At 41.4% G+C, this 23,311-nt stretch overlaps 1 protein-coding gene across 2 annotated transcripts in view; it reads right to left on the bottom strand.

Moving 5' to 3' along the window:
* Window positions 1-16,227: 16,227 nt before the first annotated feature.
* Window positions 16,228-23,311, bottom strand: part of nup210 (nucleoporin 210) — a 117,727-nt gene continuing 110,643 nt past the window's right edge. For both annotated transcript variants that reach the window (XM_069939803.1, XM_069939804.1), the window contains 5 exons: window positions 22,555-22,805; window positions 21,472-21,688; window positions 20,292-20,411; window positions 20,142-20,213; window positions 16,228-17,634 (listed from right to left, as the gene is read on the bottom strand). In XM_069939803.1, the coding sequence (XP_069795904.1) occupies window positions 17,519-17,634; window positions 20,142-20,213; window positions 20,292-20,411; window positions 21,472-21,688; window positions 22,555-22,805 (776 nt within the window). In that variant the 3' untranslated portion in view covers window positions 16,228-17,518. The remainder of the gene's footprint in view (window positions 17,635-20,141; window positions 20,214-20,291; window positions 20,412-21,471; window positions 21,689-22,554; window positions 22,806-23,311) is intronic.

The raw sequence follows: 23,311 nt of genomic DNA, 5'->3' as shown, positions 1-23,311 counted from the left end.
TTTTTGCAAGGTTTCTAATACTTTGGGCTAGCTTGCAGCATGGGATGGATTTGGCAGGAGGAGAATGGAATTCAATGCAGAGTCCAACACTGACAGCTTTGGTCTTCCCAATATTTAACTGGAGGAAATTGCAGCTTTTCCATTACTGAATGCCAGACAGACAATCCCAGTGAGGTGATGATGTGCTGTCAATACTTCTGTGTCATGAGATTTCATATTTTAAGCTGTTATCACAAGCAACGAAACAAAATAAGAGTTCATGAAATTGAGTCCACTCACAATTTTCACTTTTCAGCGCATGCATATAGATTAAACAAATTTTTAATTCCTTTATACACTAAAATACACCATGGCTGCATTATGTTAAAATGCATGTTTGAAATAACAAAAACAATTAGTGAATGCTTTGTTTAAAAAAATGTTTGGTATTATTTAATCAGATTAAAGAATTATTATCAGTATGGTCTCCCTAATCCATTACAATGATTGGACTTATCAATTTGATTAAAATGAACATTTTACCTAAATTTTTATATCTTTTTCAAGCTTTATCAATCTTCATTCCTAATTTTTTTTGATTCAGTGGATGTTTATTTATTCGTTCATATGGCAAGGAAAACAACATAATCTTCAAAAGACTAAATGGAATAGGGGATTATCACTTCCAAACCTTAGATTTTACAACTGGGTGGTTAATATACAAAATCTATTTTTATTGGTACATTTTGATAAACGAGTAAACTGCCCTTCTTGGGTAGAAATGGAAATGAATTTCTCTAAAAACTCATCTATGTTGGCAATTTTAGATTCCTTCTTACCCCTTTCTTTTTCTAAATTGAAACATAATCCAATAATGAGAAAATTAGTAAATTTTTGGCTACAATAGTTTTTCTTTTGCTAGACCAATTATAAATAATCATGTTTTCCAATTTTCTTTGTTAGATTCAGGTTTTAAGGAATGGTATAGATTAGTTATCAAAAGCTACTAATATCTTTTTATTTGAAAGGATTTTGCTTCTTTTGAACATTTGAAAGTCTGATTTAAACTTCAAAATAAACATTTTGTTAGATATTTACAAGTTAGGCATTTTGTTTAGTCCAAGTTTTCCAATTTTCCTTGAACTAAAAGTAATATTCTTGATTTACTTTTTGATTTGCAGTTCTCCCACTGTATATTAATATCCCTTATTTATAATAATTTATTAGATTTAAAAACAGCATCTGGGAATATGATTTGAATATATCATTTTCAGACCAAAATTAATTTTCCACTCTTAACTTGATTAATGATTCCGCATTTTGTGCACAACATTGCTTGTTACAATTTAACGTGGTGCATAGGATACATACATCCAAACTCAAATTATCTCACTTTTATGTGCACGTCGATCTACTATGCGATGTGTAAAATCTTTGAGGCAACGTCAATTCAAATGTTTTGTGAATGCTCCAATATAGAAAAATTGTGGAAAGATATTTTTTAAATTTTATTAATAATTCTAAAGGTTAAATTAGAACCATGTCCTCTCATTGCTTTGTTTGAGAATATATTATTGACTTCAACCCAAGAGAGAATTTTAGCTTTTTAACCTCGTTGATAACCAGATGAGCAATGGAAAGACGACTCTTCACCTACTCATACACAGTGGTTACATGATGTTTTGTCCTGTTTAAGATTGAAGAAAATTAGATGTAATAGCAAAGATACAAAGTTTCAATTTGACAAGATATGGGGCCCATTCATAAATTACTATCATAATTGAAAGATTTAAGAAGTTTGGATGCTCCGGAGACTCTGTCTGGTGTCTGAAGGTCGCTATTCGATCCATATCTTTACATCCCAACACATTAACCTTGTTTAGAGGGAGGGATTAGATTAGTCTTTTTTTTAGTTAACTATTAAACACAAGTTTAATTATGGTTTATCATGGATCATATCTTTAATTAAGATAAAATTTACCCTTTTATAAAGGGATTGTTAGTTTTGTCTTACCTATTTTCTATCCATAATTTTACTGGGATATATTATGAGGGATAAACTGTTAAATACCATATTGATGGAATTTGATATCTTAAAGAAACAAGTGAAATAAACAATTGTATGTTTAATGTGATATGTACATGATATAATCTGTCATTTGTTACTATTTAGGTGACTTTGTATGTAGGAATTGTATATTAAATGCAATAAAAATATTTTAAAAAGAAAGGGCGGAAAAAACCCTAACTTTTGATCAGGGTCGAATACATTTAAAGCCACTAACCTAAAAATATTGAAAGTTTCAAGATATGAAGGAACAGAATTATATCAACTCCCAAAACTGCTACTTGAGAGCTTTTGTCCCATGTCAATTAGATTTGTTGGAGAGTTTGCAGGTTGTGGTGGAGAGGAGCAGTGTTGGAAGGGATTGCTTAAGGGGAAAATAAAGAAACACTTCACTTATCAGGAGTTTGGACAGTAAAGTAAAACTGCATAAATAGAATTTTCCTCAGAATACAATACGTCTCTTCTGTCTCTCACATAAATTTGGTTAAACAATTGGATTTATTCAATATCTAAAGACTTTAAAACAGCAAATAATTAAGTAACCAGATATCTCTTGCTTATTTGTTAAGGGATACTTCCCTACAAATTCTGTCATGGGATCTTTTATATCCATTTGAACAAGCAAATTGATTCTCAGTTTAACATTTCTGCTGAAAGTTGACAATTCTGGCTGTTTGCAGGGGTCAGCTGAGAATACATGATTGGTTATTTGGACTGGATTTTGAATTTGCACTCTTCACTTAGGTGAAAACATTAACACTTAGCCAAGATAATATCAGTTGCACTTATCCGGAAAGGCAAGCATTTTAAACAGTGGTAGGAATTAATTGGAATGCAATTTAAAAAAAAACCCAAAAGTTTAGAGTTTCAAATTAGAATGCTAAATGATCAGTTATAACTATCCATAATGAGTTGGCTAAAGGCCTGGGCACCCTCAGTCAACTATTATGACAATATTATTTATTTTGCAATGATCTGAAATTTAAAACATAATTAAAAATAAAAGTCAGATTCAAGGATGTGAACTAGGGAAAATTATTTGATTCTTCAATCAAGGATTTACAGAAGCACCTTCAAATGTTCATTGTTGAACATGTAGGATAAGTCATTATGAAAATTATTAAATGGAGCCATAAAAAGATTAAGCTTAAATGGATTACTGGCACAAATGAAATGGAATAAAAAAGGTTGGATAGAGAATCTATGGCGAAAATACAGGAAACCTCAAACCTATTAGAAAGGTTAAAAGAAGGGCAAAAAGAAAAATGATAATTGGCATCATTACAAATATCAGAAACAGCAAGAATTTCTTCCGCTATTACAAAGGCAGGTTAAGGAAGAGGATAAATATATGAAGGGATTAAATTATGAATGAAGGGAGAATAATTAATATCGACAATACTTGATTTAAATATTCAGTGGCTGTCTGTTTTAACATGCATGCCATTGGCAGTGATAATAAAATCAGATTTTCCAATTTTGACCTCAGTAGGGTAAAAAAATAAAGTCATGGGACAGATTACATTAGGGTTTGTGTGTAGAGATGTGTGAAGTATTCACAGGGAAGGAGATTCCAAATTGAGAACATCTTGCAATATGATTACTATTAAGCAAACCCTCAGAATCAAAGTTGATTTGCATTCATACGGTTTCTACAGTCAATAGAACATTGCAGATGGTGCCACAGTCAGGGTGATTTGGGAGGTGGTGTACTATGTCTGCCACTTCTGCTTAGCTCCTGTGGGGCTCCAGCTCAATAGATTTGAGGTTTCAATGCCATCTTAAATTTTCCTTCTATATTTTGAGTAGTTATGGGCCAAGGATTCCTATGTGATGATAAAATTTCAAGGCTTTGAAAGCATCCTTTAATCTTATGTCCACCAAGATAGAGAACAGAAGAGAACACTTGTTTTGGAATCCTGGTGTTAGGCATAGGAATGACGAGGCCTGTGGAGTCAACTATAATTGGGCTTTTTATGTTGAGAGAGAACACTAACAAACTATTTCCTTGAAGGTTCACTTGTCCCACAAATGGATTTGGAGGATTTTGCTGAATTAGAATTGGTAGTGTTGCTCCATCTTTTAAAAAATATTTTTATTCATTTAGTAGAAATATTATGTTATATATTGACTACATATTAGTTGCAGAACTTTTATATAATAAGTGACTTATACATTGTCTTGTACACAATGCTTGAATAAAGTAGAAATTCCCTTATAAAAACCACCTCATTTTAATATTATGGCATATTCATTGTGGTTATCTAATAGAAACAAGTTATTCTACTTCTAATGTAAATTTTTAAAAGACTCCCCCATTCTAATCCTACCCCTCCCTCTAATCACAGTCACCAATAAATACTATGGAAAGAATGGAGTCTTGGCTCCCGGACATCGGACAAGAAATCCCCAGACCATCCCTGCCTATGTATTCAAATTGTGATAATAATCCAAAAACTGGCCCCATATCTTGTCAAATTCAACCTTGATCTCTTTAACGTCATATCCAATTTTCTCCAAAACTCAAGCAAAACATAATGTCCTGTACTCACTGCATGAGTTGGTGATGAGCTATCTTTGCATTCCATCAACATAGCTCATCTGGGTATCAATGAAGTAACAGCTACTTTTTTTGAATCAAGTTCAAGGACATATTTTTCTCTAGAGAATAGCCAAAGCAATAAAAGGGCACAGTTCCAATTTAATCCAAAGAACCTCTGATAAGGTTTGGAAGAATTGTTCCCAGAATTCTTTTAGTTTTGGACATTCCCAAATTGGCTCTCTCAATGTTTCTCTTGCTCGCTCTATTATAAAGAATAATCTTTTTCAACCCTCTTAGATTCAGGTTTAAAGGAGTGGGTTAGATTGGATATAAAAAGTTTTAGTGTTCTGTACATTTGAGATAATTTTGCAGCATTTGAATAACCAAGTTAAATTCAATCTGCCTATCCAGCATAATTTTAGATACCTACAAATTAGGAATTTTGCTCAGTCTAAACTTGTTAATTTTACTCGGATTCCCAAAACCAATATCCTTGATTTACTTTTTGGTGGATTGATAGCAATAATTTATGATAATTTGATGGATCTAAGAACATGTTCAGGGAGGGGAATTAAAAATGAATGTTAATGAGATCTGAATATATCAATTCCATGTTTGATCAGGTTAATAATACTTCATTCTGTGCACGACATTGTTTAATACAAGTGGTGCATAGAATACACAGGTCTAAAGTCAAACTATCTGTTTTGATTCTGATGTTGATCCGCTATGTGATAAACGTAACATTTTTGAGGCCACTCACATCTCAAAAGCATGGAAGGAAACTTTAGTCCACTACATTACGATTTTGCGTTGTGGGTCTTGATCAAGTACGGTTTCCTGAGACAGGTAAAGGAATTTTCAGGGGTACCTATGGTAATGATCAATTATTATCATCTTCAAGTTTCAGTGAATGACCTGATGACTTGAGATCATAGCTTCTAAATCAGAATTTCACTTTAGTAGAAAGTGTTTAAGGCGAGGAGCAGCATTTCAGTGAGAATTATCGAGATAAATATTAGGGCTCGATGGTACAGGCTTGTAAACACCAGTTTATACAACAATCAGGATCATTGTAGATTTCTTGTTTAAAACTCTTGTTAATTGCACCAATATTTCTAGTTCCCATTGTCCCTTCTCAATTTTTATAATGCTTTGTAGTATTATAAAGAATTCTGTCAAGCAGCAACACAGCTTGGTACAGGACATGCACGGCCCAAGACTGCAAGAAACTGCAGCGCTGGATGGAGTGCAACTCAGGCCATCACATAAACTGACCTCCTCTCCTCAGCACCTACTCCTGTGACACTTGCTCCCGCACCTCCTCCCTCACTACTGTTAGGGGCCCTAAATATTGTTTCTAAATGAAGCAACGCAGCTTGGTACAGGACATGCACAGCCCAAGACTGCAAGAAACTGCAGTGCTGGATGGAGTGCAACTCAGGCCATCACATAAACTGACCCCCTCTCCTCAGCACCTACTCCTGTGACACTTGCTCCCGCACCTCCTCCCTCACTACTGTTAGGGGCCCTAAATATTGTTTCCAAATGCAGCAACACTTCATAGGAATAAAATGTGAAATTATGCCAACACACTCAGCAGATTTTACCTACCTTTTACTCATACCTTGTCGAAGGGCTCAAGCCTGAAACGCTGGTTATGTATCTTTTTATCTTTGCTCCATAAAGTACACTGTTTGGCCTGCTAGGTTTCTCCAGCATTGTTTATACTTCACTGATGAATCTGCAGGGGTCATCAACTGGACCTGGTGCTTCCGTTGTGGCCTCCTCTACATCAAAGAGACTGGACGCATACCATGAGATTGATTCGCCTTGGCTCTGTCCACTGCCATAGTGGGGATTTCCCAGTGACAACTCATTTCAATCCCCCTTGTCCATTCCCATGCTGTCAGGTCTGTCCATGGCTTCATGACTGCCAGACTGACACTACCCGAAAATTGGAGAAACAACACCTCATATCCCGTCTGGGCACTCTCCAACTGGATGACATTAATAGCAACTTCTTAGGTTTCATTTGCCCCTCCATCCCCATTTTTCCTTTCCTGCAGCTGTCTCTCTTTCTCCCCCCATCTCTGCATTCACAGAACCACACCCTCACCTAATTCTCTCCATTCCTGTTCTGCCCCATCTATGTCCAATTATCACCTTTTGTCTTGTTGGTCTGCGTTCCTCCCCGCTTCTTTCTTCCCAGCCTTTTAATTGAAGCTGCTGCCTGCTTTTCACTCATACCTTGAAAAGCAACTCGGGTCCTTGGGCAGCACAGTTGATGTAGCATTTAGTATAGCGCCAGCGATCGGGACCTGAGCTCAAATCCCGCACTGTTTGACGGAGTTTGTACCTTCTCCCCATGTCTGTGTGAAGTTTCCCCAGGGGCTCCAGTTTCCTCTCAACATTCAAAATGCACCCGGTGTAGGTTAATTGTGGGGTAGGAACTTGTTTGAAAACATTTTTTAAAATATCTTTACCTCCAATGAACACTGTGGGACCTGCTGAGTTCCTCCAGCAATTATTTTTTTACTACAATCACAATGTCTGCAGTGTTTCATTCCCCTCCTTCGATTCAATCTTCACCTCCCACTGCCTTGAGAAAGCAGCCTAATCTCCTCACACTCTCTTCTCTTCGCTCCCTTTGGGCAGAAGATGCATGAGTTTTCCAGATTCAGGGGCAGTTTCTTTCCTGCCCTCACTGGTGAAAGATGCTTTGCACCACTTAACTCAGCTTGTTAACATTATCCTTTGTATTATCTCTAATATTTCTGGGTATCTTTGTTTTCCTTCACACACTGCTTGTTGTACTACATATTTGGACTTGGCTGGTGAGCACACAAAACCGAGTTTTTCCCACTGTATCTTGGCTTGGTTCACTTCAGTTCAGTATTATCAGCCAAATTTGAGAAGCTTTATGCTAAGTGTATAAAGGCCACATGTAGTGGTTCTTTTATTTTGCGTGGTGAAGGTTCCATGCACTGTGGCTCAGGGTGGATGGATTTCTAGAGCGGCTCTTCATAAGCTGTATGAACATGGCTGAAGAGATCAGACGTTCTTTTTTTCTCAGCTGCAGTGAGACTCTACCGTAAACACCGTCAGGTTTGTTTGTATTCGTGATGGTCACATTTGTAGTGTCTGAGCTGCCTCGAATGTTCCCCTCCTTCTTAGTCGTTGAAGATGAACTTGTGTCTCTCCCCAATGCTTTAGAATTTTGGCAGAGAAATGATGTTTCCAAGGCCTTTGGTTTCCTCATTTGGCATATGAATTTACCTCCTTATTCCTCCATCACGGTCACCAATAAATATTATGGAAAGAATGAAGTCTTGGCTCACGGACATCAGACAGGAAATCCACAGACCATCCCCGCCTATGTATTCAAATTGTGATAATAATCCAAAAACGGGCCCCATATCTGGTCAAATTCAACCTTGATCTCTTTAACGTCATATCCAATTTTCTCCAAAACTCAAGCAAAACATAATGTCCTGTACCCACTGCATGAGTTGGTGATGAGCTATCTTTGCATTCCATCAACATAGCTCATCTGGGTATCAATGAAGTAACAGCTACTTTTTTTGAATCAAGTTCAAGGACATATTTTTCTCTAGAGAATAGCCAAAGCAATAAAAGGGCACAGTTCCAATTTAATCCAAAGAACTTCTGATAAGGTTTGGAAGAAGTGTTCCCAGAATTCTTTTAGTTTTGGACATTCCCAAATTGGCACTCTCAATGCTTCTCTTGCTCACTCTATTATAAAGAATCATCTTTTTCAACCCTCTTAGATTCAGGTTTCAAGGAGTGGGTTGGATTGGATATAAAAAGTTTTAGGGTTCTGTACATTCGAGGTAACTTTGTAGCATTTGAACAACCAAGTTAAATTCAGGAGAGGAGATTGGACTGGATAATTGTTATAGAATGATGCTCTTTCCTTCATCACTACCCTGAAGAAGACACTGAAAAGAAAATCACATGCCAACTGAAAATCAAGGAAAGAATCAGTCAAGCAGCTCTTTGAAGCCCTTCCTCATGTAGGCAGCAATCCTGGATAAGTTCTCTATCCTGGATAAATTCCCCACCATTCTTGGCTCTCAGTGGAATGGTCCTTTGAATGATTAATGGTCTTGATAGAGCTAAAGAATCCACACATCATGGTTAACAGAAGGATGTGTCCTTTGGCCTTTCTATGCACCATCTAATCTCCAACTTGGGTTCCTGTTTCTTTGCCTGTGATGCATGGTGAACCTTCCAATCCAAGAATGCCTTGCATTTCTTGTTAATTACCTCCTGGTCATTCTCATCAAACTAATCCAGCCATTTTCTGGTAAAGGACCAAGACACAAGGCCACCAATTATGTAAACGTGGAGGGAGTGAATATTCGGTGGCTCGTGTTGATTGGGGGGGGGGGGGGGTCAGTAAGGTCTTCTCCGCAAAGCACTATCCTTTGGAGCTCCTTAAGACTGGAAATAAGATGGTGTCATTTTCAGTAAAGTTAACCTGGGCAACCGCTCAGTCCAAGAACCCACCCTGCTCCAGCTCCCTCAACAGCCCCTAAGGCTAGAGCTGGATGAGGTCCTCACCCGGGAAGAGACATATAAGGCAATTGAACAACTGAAAAGTGGCAAAGCAGCAGGTATGGATGGAATCCCCCCCAGAGGTCTGGAAGGTTGGCAGCAAAACTCTGCATGCCAAACTGCATGAGTTTTTCAAGCTCTTCTGGGACCAAGGAAAGCTGCCTCAGGACCTTCATGATGCCATCATCATCACCCTGTACTAAAAAAAAAGGCGAGAAATCAGACTGCTCAAACTACAGGGGAATCACGCTGCTCTCCATTGCAGGCAAAATCTTCACTAGGATTCTCCTAAATAGAATACCTAGCGTCGCCGAATATGTTCTCCCAGAATCACAGTGCGGCTTTCGCGCAAACAGAGGAACTACTGACATGGTCTTTGCCCTCAGACAGCTCCAAGAAAAGTGCAGAGAACAAAACAAAGGACTCTACATCACCTTTGTTGACCTCACCAAAGCCTTCGACACCGTGAGCAGGAAAGGGCTTTGGCAAATACTAGAGCGCTTTGGATGCCCCCCAAAGTTCCTCAACATGGTTATCCAACTGCACGAAAACCAACAAAGTCGGGTCAGATAAAGCAATGAGCTCTCGGAACCCTTCTCCATTAACAATGGCGTGAAGCAAGGCTGCGTTCTCGCACCAACCCTCTTTTCAATCTTCTTCAGCGTGATGCTGAAACAATCCATGAAAGACCTCAACAATGAAGACGCTGTTTACATCCGGTACCGCACGGACGGCAGTCTCTTCAATCTGAGGCACCTGCAAGCTCACACCAAGACACAAGAGCAACTTGTCCGTGAACTACTCTTTGCAGACGATGCCACTTTAGTTGCTCATTCAGAGCCAGCTCTTCAGCGCTTGACGTCCTGTTTTGCGGAAACTGCCAAAATGTTTGGCCTGGAAGTCAGCCTGAAGAAAACTGAGGTCCTTCATCAGCCAGCTCCCCCCCATGTCTACCAGCCCCCCCACATCTCCATTGGGCACACAAAACGGTCAACCAGTTTACCTATCTCGGCTGCACCATTTCATCGGATGCAAGGATTGACAACGAGATAGACAACAGACTCGCCAAGGCAAATAGCGCCTTTGGAAGACTACACAAAAGAGCCTGGAAAAACAACCAACTGAAAAACCTCATAAAGATTAACGTATACAGAGCCGTTGTCATACCTACACTCCAGTTCGGCTCCGAAACATTGGTCCTCTACTGGCATCACCTACGGCTCCTAGAACTCTTCCAACAGCGTTGTCTCCGCTCCATCTTCAACATTCATTGGAGCGACTTCATCGCTAACATCGAAGTACTCGAGATGGCAGAGACCGACAGCATTGAATCCATGCTGCTGAAGATCCAACTGCGCTGGGTAGGTCACGTCTCCAGAATGGAGAACCATCGCCTTCCCAAGATCGTGTTCTATGGCGAGCTCTCCACTGGCCACCGTGACAGAGATGCACCAAAGAAGAGGTACAAGGACTGCCTAAAGAAATCTCTTGGTGCCTGCCACATTGACCACCGCCAGTGGGCTGATATCGCCTCAAACCGTGCATCTTGGCGCCTCACAGTTCAGCGGGCAGCAACCTCCTTTGAAGAAGACCACAGAGCCCACCTCACTGACAAAAGACAAAGGAGGAAAAACCCAACACCCAACCCCAACCCACCAATTTTCCCTTGCAACCGCTGCAACCATGTCTGCCTGTCCCGCATCGGACTTGTCAGCCACAAACAAGCCTGCAGCTGATGTGGACGTTACCCCTCCATAAATCTTCGTCCGCAAAGCCAAGCCAAAGAAGAGAACCTGGGCAATGATAATTGCACAATCTTACAATACCGAACAAATGAAATAATAAACAAACCTAACTTGGGAAGTTTGGCAATTGAGTCAGAGGAATTATGGTGATACGACCACCAGCTGACTGCAGGGGGCAATCTCTGTACCTGCAGGAAGATCACCTAAGGGGCTGACTCCACCTGGCCAACTGTCAATCAGCTGACCTGAATATAAACCTGAGCCAACCCCTCCAGAGATAGTCACACAGGGAACCACCAAGGCTTGAACTGGTGTCAAACTTTTACTTGAATAAAGCCTGTTGTCGACTTTTGAGTTTGTCCTTCCTTGCTGCTACCTCAGCGCACCACAATTTATTCCAGTAAAAATTTTAGAGACCATGGAGAACTTTCTGATGATTGGGAGCCTGGAGATCGACCCCAAACACCCGGATGCCCAGGCACGCTTTGAGATCTGGAAGGATGCGATTGAGACGATCATCCGAACACAGGCAGAGGTCATCAACACCAACCAGAAACAGCTCATGGTGCTCTGCACCAAGCTGGGCCCACAAGCTTTTCAGGCCATCAAGGACTGCACTGACTACAAACCTACAATGGCTGTCCTGGAGAGCATGTACAAGCCCCTGACAAACGTGGTGTATGCCCGGTACCTGCTCAGCATCAGGTCCCCGCAGCCAGGTGAGATGGCTAGCCTGGGCGAGACCGTGGTGATCAAAGGGGAAATGGAGCGACTGATCTGGGACGCCTGCATGCAAGGGCCGCGGTCCTGCCTTTCCAGGCCCATCGGGAGAGCTGCGGTCTTCCGCGACCAGCTGGGAGCCCTCCTGAACGCCACCACATGCAAGGGCCGGGCAATGCCATTACTCACCCTGCCACTTCTGCCCTAACCGCTGACATCATTTTCAGCCAGCCACTGACTCGCACTGCTGCAGTGTGCTCACCCTGGGCACTGCCATCTTCCTCCAGATGACTTCCGCCTGCACTAAAGATGTCACCTCTAGCTGCATGCTGGTGCGTCCACCAGGCCCTGACTGCCACAATGCACGCACCACATAGACGGGATGATGTGGTCAACATGGGCGCATACCTGATCTCCCATCCCACACCCTGAATGGAAGCCGCTGGTCACTACTCGCCTCATCCATCGGGGAGCAGCGACTCGGACCCTGAGATGGTCCTAGCATCCACCTCCTTATGAAGGACATTCCCCATGGACTTGGGCACTCAATAATGGACATCACTGTCAATGGGAAGGTAACAAAATGCCTGTTTGATAGCGGTAGTACTGAGAGCTTTGTGCACCCGATTGTGGCCTGAACACTAAAAACTCAAAATCTACTCCACAAACTTTTCCAACGCTTTCGCTGCCTATGACCATTCCATCACGGCCTTCTGGTACTGTTCAGTGGAATTGACAGTGTTGGGGGGTGGGGGGATGGGACATACCAAAGGTTTAGGCTCCTGGTCATGCCCCAGTCCTCTTAGGGCTGGACCTCTAGTGCCACCTCCAAAGCCTTACCCTCGCCTTCAGTGACCCCCTCCCCCCGCTCACACTCCATAGCACACAGCCCAGCGACTGCCCCTAATCCACCTGCGGCCTCTCCACACGACAGGTAACCCCTCCCGCCCTCTTCAACTAAATCAGATTTCAAGCCCTTAGCTGCCAAGAGCAGACGCTATTGCATGGTCGACAGGGCCTTCATTAAGGCAGACATGAGGCAGCTTCTGGTGGAAGATATCATCGAGCCCAGCACCAGTCCCTGGAGGTAAAAGGGCCTAGCAAACTGATGATCATCGATTATAGCCAGACCATAAACCAGTACACCCAACCGGACGCTTACCCCCCACCCAAAATAGCTGACATGGTCAATGAGGTAGCCTGCTATAAGGTCTTCTCGACAATTGACCTAAAGTCAGCCTACCGCCAGCTCCCTATGGATGTCCAGGATAAGCCATACACTGCCTTCGAGGCAGATGGGCACCTCTACCAGTTCTGCCGGGTCCTGTTTGTGGTCACTCACGGGATTGTTGATTTTCAGCAGGAGATGGATCGCATGGTAGGCTGGCACATCTTAAGAGCGACCTTGCCATACTTGGACAACGTCACCATCTGCAGCCACGACCAGCAGGACCATGATGACAACTAGGAGATTTTTCCGGATGACCGAGGAGCTAAATCTCATTTACAACAAAGAGAAATGTGTGTTCAACACCACCTGCCTTGCCATCCTAGAACATGGTATCATCGGGCCTGACCCAGAAAGTATGAGTCCACTAATGGAACTGCCCCTCCCCCACACACTCAAAGCCCTCTGCAGGTGCCTTGGGCTTTTCTCCCATTACTCCCAGTGGGACACCGTTTCTCAAACAAGGTCTGCCCACTGACCCAAGCCACATTTCCTCACCTCGCCAAGGCGCAACCAGCTCTCACTCACATCATGCAGGACATCGCTGACGCCACGATGCATGCCGTGGACGAGGACACCCCATTCCAGGTGGAGTGAAATGCCTCTGGTGTTGCCCTCACAGTCACCCTCAACCAAGGGGGGAGGGGTGCGACCCGTGGCCTTCATCTCCAGGACCCTCCACAGATCCAAGCTCGGACACTCCACCACTGAAAAGGTGGTCCAGGTGATCGTGGAAGTGGTCCACCATTGGTGCCACTACCTGGCAGGCAGGAGGTTCACCCTCCTCAGTGACCAACGTGCAGTGGCTTTCATGTTCAGCACCACCTATAAGGGCATGATCAAAGTGATAAGATCTTGCGTTGGAGAGTCGAGCTGGTCACGTTCAGTTATGACGTCCAGGACAGACCGGGGAAGTTCAACGACTCCCTCGACGCCAACGTGCAGTCCGAACTGCAGGCGCAGTATGACACCCTTTGTCATCCGAGCATCACGCGTCTGTACCATTTCGTTAAGTCCTGGAATCTCCACTTCACTGTCCAAGAAGTCTGGATCATGACGAAGTCATGCAGGGTCTGTACGGACTGCGCTTCTTCCATCCACTACAGGCCCAAGTCGTCAAGGCCACTTGGCCCTTTGAATGGCTTAGTATAGACTGCAAGGGCCCCCTGCTTTCCACAAACAAGAACGTCTACTTCCTCTCAGTCATTAATGAATACTCCCATTTTCCCTTCGCCAACCCTTGCTCTGACACCTCCATAGCTACCGTTACCAGGGCACTGATGCAGATCGTCACCATGTTTGGATACCCAGCATTCATCTACAGTTACCGGGGGTCCACTTCATGAGTGAGAAGCTGCACCAGTACCTGGTAGCGCGAGGCATTGCGACTAGTCGTACGACTAGCTACAACCTGAGGGGAAACTGGCAGTTGGAGCGCAAAAACATGGTGATCTGGAAGGCAGTTCTCCTGGCCCTGAGGTCCAAAGGCTGGTCCATTGACTACTGGTAAGAGGCCATTAGGTCGCTCTTGTGCACGGCTACTAATCAGACCCCTCTCTAGCGCCTTTTCTCGCACCCCAGGAAATTGGCAATTGGGGTCTCCCTCCCAGCTTGGCTCACATCTCCGGGATCGGTGCTGCTCCGCAAACACGTATGGGCCCACAAGTCTGACCTGCTGGTCGGGCAGGTTCTCCTCCTCCACACCAATCAGAACTACGCCTACATTAGGTACCCCAGTGGCCGTGAGGACTCTATCGGCCAGGGATCTGCCACCAGCAGGGCCCCACCCCACCCCAGCATCACAACTGCCCAGCCCAACCTCCCCACCATGGGAACCCTTGGCCCATCCAGGAAGAGAGGTACACTCCTAACAGAGCAGACCAACCTGGCCACCACCCCCCCCCCCCCCACAACGGACAGACGTACAGATAGACACCACGCTGCCCACACCGACGCCCGCCATGGCTACGCTGGACCCAGCCAACCCTGTGACAGTCCCAGAGACTCCAACAGCTGCCAGAATCTGTAAATATCACCTGGTACTGTTTCAGTCCACCCCTCAGGACAATTTTAAGGGGGTGAATGTGGTGATACGACCACCAGCTGACTGCAGGGGGGCAATCTCTGTACCTGCAGGAAGACCACCTAAGGGGCTGACTCCACCTGGCCGCTGTCAATCAGCTGACCCAAATATGGACCTGAGCCAGCCCCTCCTGAGCCAGTCATACGGGGAGCCACCAAGGCATGAACTGGTGTTCAGACTTTTACTGGAATAAAGACTATTGTAGTTTTTTGAGTTTTGAGTTTTGTGCTTGCTCGCTGCTACCTCAGCACACCACAGGAACAGGTTGCAACTGAAAAAAACAGAAAGTAATGGGTAACATCTAATACAAGTTAATGCAAGGAATTATGTATCATCTTATTTCACAAAATGGATGGTAAACATTTAGTAAATGGAAAATTTATAAAAGGCAATTAGTAGGAGGCTTGTGAAGGCAGGCTATTGAACCACATTAGTTCATCAGTCACACATAAATCAAAAGATCTATCCTGGTAGGATCACACCTTGAACTTTGTTCCCAATTGTGATAGGAAAGCTGAACCCAGTTCGATCCATTGTTGCTAATCTTGTTTATTCGAGCAGGATAATTTAAAGCCCACGTTGACCAATAAGTAGCTCCATTTCCATCATCGTTGTCTGCAGTTCAGTCGGTCTGCAAGTTAGCATCATCTTCAATTTCTTTGTCTTGGGTTCATTCTAATACCATTTAAACTCGGGTGCATCAATGAACAAATCACCAGCATGCAAATGATGAATTTAGTTTCAAATGCCCTGGCAATTTAGAAAACCCTTTTAAAGCATAGCTTTTCCAAATAATGTGCTTGAACTGGGGGACAGAAAATCTCGTTGGATGATCAAATGGTGAAGGAAGTTAATGGAGGGAAGATAAAAGGAGTGTTACTCGTATGGCTTCAGCAGGGGAAGAGTGGCTAAGATCTCCTCTAATCTCCAAGAGCATCAGAATTCATCAGCTCATTTATTTGTGTATCAGTGTTCAAAAGGCTTAGATTTCCTGAGGTACTTCTTGATACCTTCTAAGCACCTGCATATCTGACCTGGTTTAACAGTTTGTGTTCAACCAAAAGTATTTCATTCACATCCCAGTGTGGACTTCGCATTGATAGGTCTAAGATAATTCTTATTTACTGGTAAACCTTTGACAAATGCATTATAATGCTTTTGGCAGCGTTTCCCCAAAGACACAGTCTCCATGTATATTTTATACTTTCTGGTCAGTGTCCCATGAGTTAGCAATCTAAATGAAAATAGCATTTAACTAAACAAAGGCATTAATACAAATAATTATCAGGGTAACATTTATTATTTATCAAGCACTTAGAAAAACAGCACTGTGCCACTCTGAAAGTGTTAAATTAAAAGAAACGTTAAAAAAAATCACAACAAGTCACACCTCTATCATTAATTTCAGTGGCTTTTTTTTTTAAGGCACGTCCATGATACAACCTCAAGGTTAAAGTCACATTTACAAATTAATGTAGGCTAAATTACATGGACTGCCTGATGCTAAGCATTTGGTCTGTTCAAGTACACTTAGCATTTAAGACAGTCTTCACATTTAATCACATTTCAACTAAAAGAGTTGCTTTTGTGATACAGTGGCTGAACTAAATTACGTTTTCACATTCTAATTGCCTGAGAAAAATGGTTGCATATTTTTCAAATTATATAATACCTGCAATTAAAAATATTCCATGATCACGAAGGCTCTTGACTTTTGCTGAGATCATTCAAATAACAAGGTTAAAAATCATAAAACAATTCAGTCAAAATAAAATTTCCTGCAATTCCATAAAAAAATGCATTTTAGGCTCTGCTGCTTAAACAATGTTACAATTACAAAACAGTATTTTTTTCTAAATAAGCATGACATTGATGAAATAAATTCTTCTAAATACTTAAAAACCAACACAAACATAAAATCTAAACTATCAAATGCCAGGTACTTATTTTGAATACAGTACCAGTCTTAATTGCATGAAGTGATCTGGTTATGATCACAGCAAACTCGTTTATCTACCTCATTGTAGATTTTCCCATCAGTTTACAGATGAGTTAGATGAAATTCTTCATTTCAATAAGGGAGATTCTCGAGAGATTCTGGAATGCTCCTTTAAACCTGAAAACTTTACAGGTAAAAATGCTGATCCACACAGACCATGGCTCAACCACTGGTCTGTACTCAATTTACCAAACTCACACTTTAATAAATAGATAAATTCTTAGAAGTTGCCCTTATTGCTTCTGTGCAGGGAAGCAGTTTCCCTCTTGATCACAGTACCACAACCATTCTGCAATGCCTCTTGTGAGCATCAGGCCAGAGCAAGTGTGCACTATCCATGTTATACAACATCTTACCGAATCTAGCCAAATACAAATCACCCATCAGGCAGGTAGTGTAGCTTGAACTTGGTGTCTGCACAACCTTACACAAACAAGTAATCAAAATTTTTCCTTTGAAGTACAGATGAAAACACTTTAGAAATTAGCAAAAACAAAGGCACAATTTAGAAAGATGAATAAATACTCCTGGGTTGTGTGAGACAAAATGTTCTTCATGTCAACTGCTTTCTGCTTAAGATTGATTGGCTGAATAATGTGTACTCCACAGTCGCTGCTGGGGACTGCTTCCACTGGTAGAAGATGTGCTTGTATTGAGGGTGGTATATTGCATATGGGGTGGCATAAACCCTAAAAGAAATCAATAGTATTATACTCTTATTAGTCTGAAAACTCATCAATTGAATAAAAGTTTAAAACCGTAGAAGTAAATGATCTCCGAAGCAACACACTACCCCTTGGCAGCAAACATTCAGCCGGTGGAGCGCCCCGGTCCTGCCCCACTCGCAGCAGCTGTTTGAATAAAGTTGTGTTTGAATTAAATAGTGGGCGGGGGTTCATTGTGACGGTGGAGTTAATTATGATGGTGGAACAGTTAGCGCAACCTTGTTACAGCACTCGCGAATGAGGTTCGAATTTAAAGGAAGGTGAGCTGAGGGCCTGCCTGTGGCACTAGCGTGGAGGTGATTCAGGTTGCGCCAAGGGCCTGACTAGGACACCAGGATGAAGAGTCATTTGATACCGCTCGCCACTGGAGCATCTCTCCCAAAGTGTCTCCTTATCCCTGCCTAGTAAGTCTATATCTTTATTGTATGAAGTAAATTAGCAGGTTCAGTCCCAAGGGTGGGGTGGGGGGGGGGGCATTCATGGGCATTGCGAGGTATTGTGATCCCCCACACACACTCTCATAGCCATTGCAGCCTCAAATGAGGTTTTGTAACCCCCGATGACACCAGACCACTGGCAGCCCCGTTTGCACCCCCCCCGACTATGGTCAGACCCACCCCCACCCGCATCACTAGCGTGCGTCAAGTGTCACTAGCTTCTAGCTTGACACGCGCTAGTGACTCTACGTGCAATATAAGCAGCATGCTCATCTGTTACATCAGAAGGATAGAGGATGTCCATGTTCGACGGGCAGGCTCCACCAACCCCCCCAACCCCAGTTACCCTAATGACCCTGCTAAGACCTGTTCTAGTGCCAACCCTGTATATTAGTAAGGCTTTATCTGTAAACTTGGGGGCGGGAAGGGTTAATTATGACAGTGGCACAGTTAACGTAGCACTTACCACAACGCTATTACAGCGCCAGTGACCGGGGTTCGAATTTAAATTTTGTAAGCTACAGGAATTATTTGATTAAAGTGAACTTTACATAATTAAAGACTACAATACCAATTTTTTTTTTTGATTACATTTTGCACTGTCTTTTGTATGTTAAATTGTGTATGGTTAATGCAGGTGTATTAGTTAGGCATTGGAAGAGTGTCTCAGTCAACTGGAAAGTTCACATTTCTGGCATCCACAATATCTCTAGGTGCCGGGTGACAGGGATTTTACTGCACTTTTTCCTGAGCGAAATCACACATCTTCAATGAAGTTAAAAAAGAGAAATGGTGCAATAAATTTAAATGGTGCTCCAAGCACACACTTGATATCAAATTAAATACATATTTCTGTGTTTAAAAATTAAAAAATTTAAGGACAGTCTGGTTCCATAATAGGCTACAACGCCTGGAAGATTGCTATGAAGAAGGACTTTTCTGAAAAAGGACCTTTCATATCATTTAAACAGCAGAAGAAATATAATTTGTCCAACAAGACTTTCAGTTAAGATCCTTCCTTAAGGCCAGCTTAGGCCCTGAAATGACTTTACCCAGACTCAATGAAATGGAGAAACTACTTCATGAAGGAAGTGTATATAAATTTATTTCTAGAATGTACTTTTTATTGATGAGTGACAGCCCAAAGCCAGGTTTACATAAATCTAGAGTGAGATAGGAATCAGATTTAGACGTAACAATTGATGAACAATTCTGGTCAGATCTATGTCAAGGAAGTTTGTTGGCTATTCTCAATGCCAAGTATAGATTGACAGGGATTATAATTTTCTCCATCAGCTGTACCTCACCCCACAGAAATTACACCAATATAAGGGTGAGTTATCACAGATGTGCTTTAGGTGTGGGATACAAGTTGGTTCCTTCTTAAACTCTACCTGGCTCTGCATGAAGGTGAGACCCTCCTGGTGTGATCCCTGTGACCTCCTAACTAAGAACGCAGGAGTCACCTTCCCAGTAGACCCAGAACTTTGTCTTCCGGGGAATTTTGCAAGTGTTGGTCGATCACTAACTAATTTCCACACTAAATGCACAGAAATTGCCTGATGTGTGGCCGGGAAATGTATGACAGTAATATGGAAATATGACACCCCTCTCCCCATTGATAGGTGGTCTTCAGAAATGAACAGCCACATTCCACTTGAAATGGTTACACACAGTCTTAGGAGAGGATATAGCACCTTCCTAAAAATCTGACATCCTTATTTAGAACTTCACTGGCACCACCATAAGGCCACTATCACTACTGACTAGCCAGCGGACCTTTATAAAGATTGTAACACTGTGGTACTGTACGCACTGATGATGGGACTTTTCTTTTTCTTGGTTTTTTTTCCCCTCCATTTAACTGGGCTTATACAAAAAGGAGGAGGTGGAGGGATGGGTTTTCTTGACGTTTTGTATTTTGCATAGCTGTTGATAGTTAAATACATTTAAAATGATCAATAAAATTTTACAAATTTAAAGAGAGAACTTTATGCTTACTTCTTCTTTCGCATTAGCAAAAGTATTACTCACCGATAGGTGCGGGAGATGTCCGCGCAAATGCTGGATGATGGATTTGTTCCCGTGAAAAGAATGCATGATAGGCTGAAAATGGGAAAGTTATATTTAATAACAGCAAAATCAGATCAAGTTCAATTTTCACTTTAATCCATTGTTGCCTACCGATAACCATGACAGCAGTCCCAGTGAGTAGAGCAAAGAATGTGAAAAAGATAACTTGATAGGAATTAATGAACTGCTGGAAGAAACCAACACCTTCCAAGTAAGCGGCAGCGATGTCAGCTAAGAAAATAAACAAACAGGCAAAATATCAGACAAAATTTGCAAATTGCACAATTTTAATAGGAAAACATTTCAATAAAACCAATAATTCTTTTGCGATGAAATGTGATGTGCTCTAAATTCCAAATTTCAATGTTTAGTTACAGCTTTCCAACAAGATTTAGTTCAATTTCAAAATTGCTGTGATGCTCGTGCCTTGGTTGAGAGGGACATTGTTTACTCATTTGATTCAAGATTTTTTTGGATCATAAATATACAGAATACCCAAATAAAACTTGAGAAATACACTGCAAAGTTAAAAATGAGAAGATCATAAGATCAAAAAAAGTTAGGCTTCACTGGAACAACTTTGTTGCAAATCATTTAAATAGAATGATTCTTTAAAAACTATTATCCATGATCAATTGCACTCGCTCAAAATTTGGACAATATTGACCATTGTATTAACATTTAACTGTTATTTTGCATTATTTTTCTACTTTTGAGGGATTCAAATTCAAATCCAGGATATCAATTCCCTGGAGGGACGGCATTTTCATGGTTGGCGTAGGGGTTAGTGCAACGCTGTTACAGCACCAGCGACTGGGACCCCAGTTTGAATCCTGCGCTGTCTGTAAGAAGCTTGTACGTTCTCCCCGTGTCTGCATGGGTTTTCTCCAGAGGCTCCAGTTTCTTCCCACCATTCAAAACATACCAGATGTTGTAGGTCAGGTAGGTGTAATTGGGCGGCACAGGCTTATGGGCCGGAAGAGCCTTTTACTGTGCTAAATGTCTAGATTTAAATGTAAAAAAATTAAATAAAAGTAAGAAATAAGTAAATTAAAAATAAATAAATAAATAAATAATGAGCATTGGGTAAATTCAGCACTTTGAATTATCCTGTGCTATTACTTATGAACAAAGGCATTTTTTGGATGTAGATCTACACTGCGGAATGCCCTCTTCACATTCTTTCCCTCTACAATACCATTTATCTCCAGATAAACGGGAATAGATTTAGAACAGTAAAATTGATGGAGCAACATTGAATTTGGTCTTCATTCTGAAGTGATAAACTTACGTGGTGCTTCATTATTTTTATCAGAAAAATATAAAACTTTGACTGGAAGAGAGACTGACTGGTCTGTCATCGAGTTAGAAATAGTAAGCGTGGTTAATATGGGTCCTTGGCTTATTAATCGGGTGTCAAACAAGGAGATTGCAAACTTCACATAGCAATGTGATCCATAGATCTTTTCCTTTTCTTGAATAACTATCAGTGACGATCCTGGTGTAACCTAAAGGCAGATTTTAAAAAAAAAATCTTGTTACTCAACAACAAACATATGAATGACATGATCTGTCATTTTACACCGTGGCAGACCCAAGTGTAATCTCTAACTCTCTTGATCATCAAGAATTTTCCTATCTTTGTCTTAAAAGTATCCAAAGACTGCTTGAGGAAGGGAATTTGGAGGAAGCGAATTGGAAAGACTGATGATTCTCAGAGAAAGGATTTCACATTAGCTGTCTTAAACAGTGATCCATTATTTTTAAACAGTGACCCACATTTCTTGATTCCAACTAAAGTGGAAGCATTTCCTCGGCATCCACCCCATTAAGATCTCTCAGGACCTTGTGCATTTTAAATAAGTTGCCTCGATGATTATGCACCTGACGATTGGAATTCCAGGGGAATTTCAAAGCTTATTCTGAAGCAACAAAAAAAAAAGTGGAAGCATTTCCTTGGCATCCACCCCATTAAGATCTCTCAGGACCTTGTGCATTTTAAACAAGTTGCCTCGATGATTATGCACCTGACGATTGGAATTCCAGGGGAATTTCAAAGCTTATTCTGAAGCAACCATTAGCTCTAGTTGAAGTAAAAACACAGAAAGGCTGGAGAAACTTAGCAGGACTCGCAACGTCTATCAGAGGTAAAGATTTATAACCGATGCTTCCGCCTGAGCCCTTCTTCAACGCATGAGCACTGGTTTAATGATTATGATCAAAAAATTTTGCCCCACAACTAAATAACGGTCTCACCCCATTACTAGTGTTACCAAATTCACAGTAAATTCAACTGTTTTATGTATTAGTGCAACAGTAAATTATTAACAAATGGATTAAAAAATTTATTTCAATAAGCCAGTCAGAACATTACCTCTAGGTTTGCCAGAATTTCCGAAGTTCCATATATTATAACTTCAGTAGTTGTTTGCAGGTTGCTCAGAATAATTTCTGACTTATCAGTGTAAAAATCAGGTAAAAATGAAACATCAGCACCAATTTGTTCTCCAATGAATTGGGCATCAAGGATTGAAGCTTTCACATTGACGGAGGTTTTGGCTTTACTTAGCACTTTAAGCTGGTAATCAGTCAATTTCTGCATTGTAACAGCACAAGTGTAATGCCCTAATAAGAAAGAAGAATATTTATTAGTGCTGTGCCAGAATGGCTCTTCAATATAATGAGCAAACTCATGAAAGAAATACAAAATATCTGAAAATGTTATTTCATGCGATACCATTTTTCCTTTGATTAATTCTTAGAGTAAACTACAATTTTTTTATGATTCCATAACTTTATTAAGATTTTGTCTATGATTCACTATATTAGATAACACTGGACAATGAAGATTTTGATTCCCGAAAACCTTTGGGTCTATTTTATGGATTTTGGGTTGCTGGTCACGAAAATCACCATAACATTTTCCTATCATGTACCATTTTTTAAAAGATGCAACCTACTTTCATTTTTTCCTGTCAATATTTTATGTCTTCTTCAAGCATACAAAGCCATAAAGTGCAACATGTCACTGAAAATTAATTTTCTGCATTCGCACTTGGACTTCTTCCCTGCTGATCTTGGTGCAGTCAGTGAGGAACATGGTGAAAGGTTTCTTCGGGACATTGTGACCA

This window comes from Narcine bancroftii, chromosome 5 (genome assembly GCF_036971445.1).
Source record: "Narcine bancroftii isolate sNarBan1 chromosome 5, sNarBan1.hap1, whole genome shotgun sequence".
Taxonomy (NCBI): Eukaryota; Metazoa; Chordata; class Chondrichthyes; order Torpediniformes; family Narcinidae; genus Narcine; species Narcine bancroftii.
This window is presented reverse-complemented; position numbering and strand designations above follow the sequence as displayed.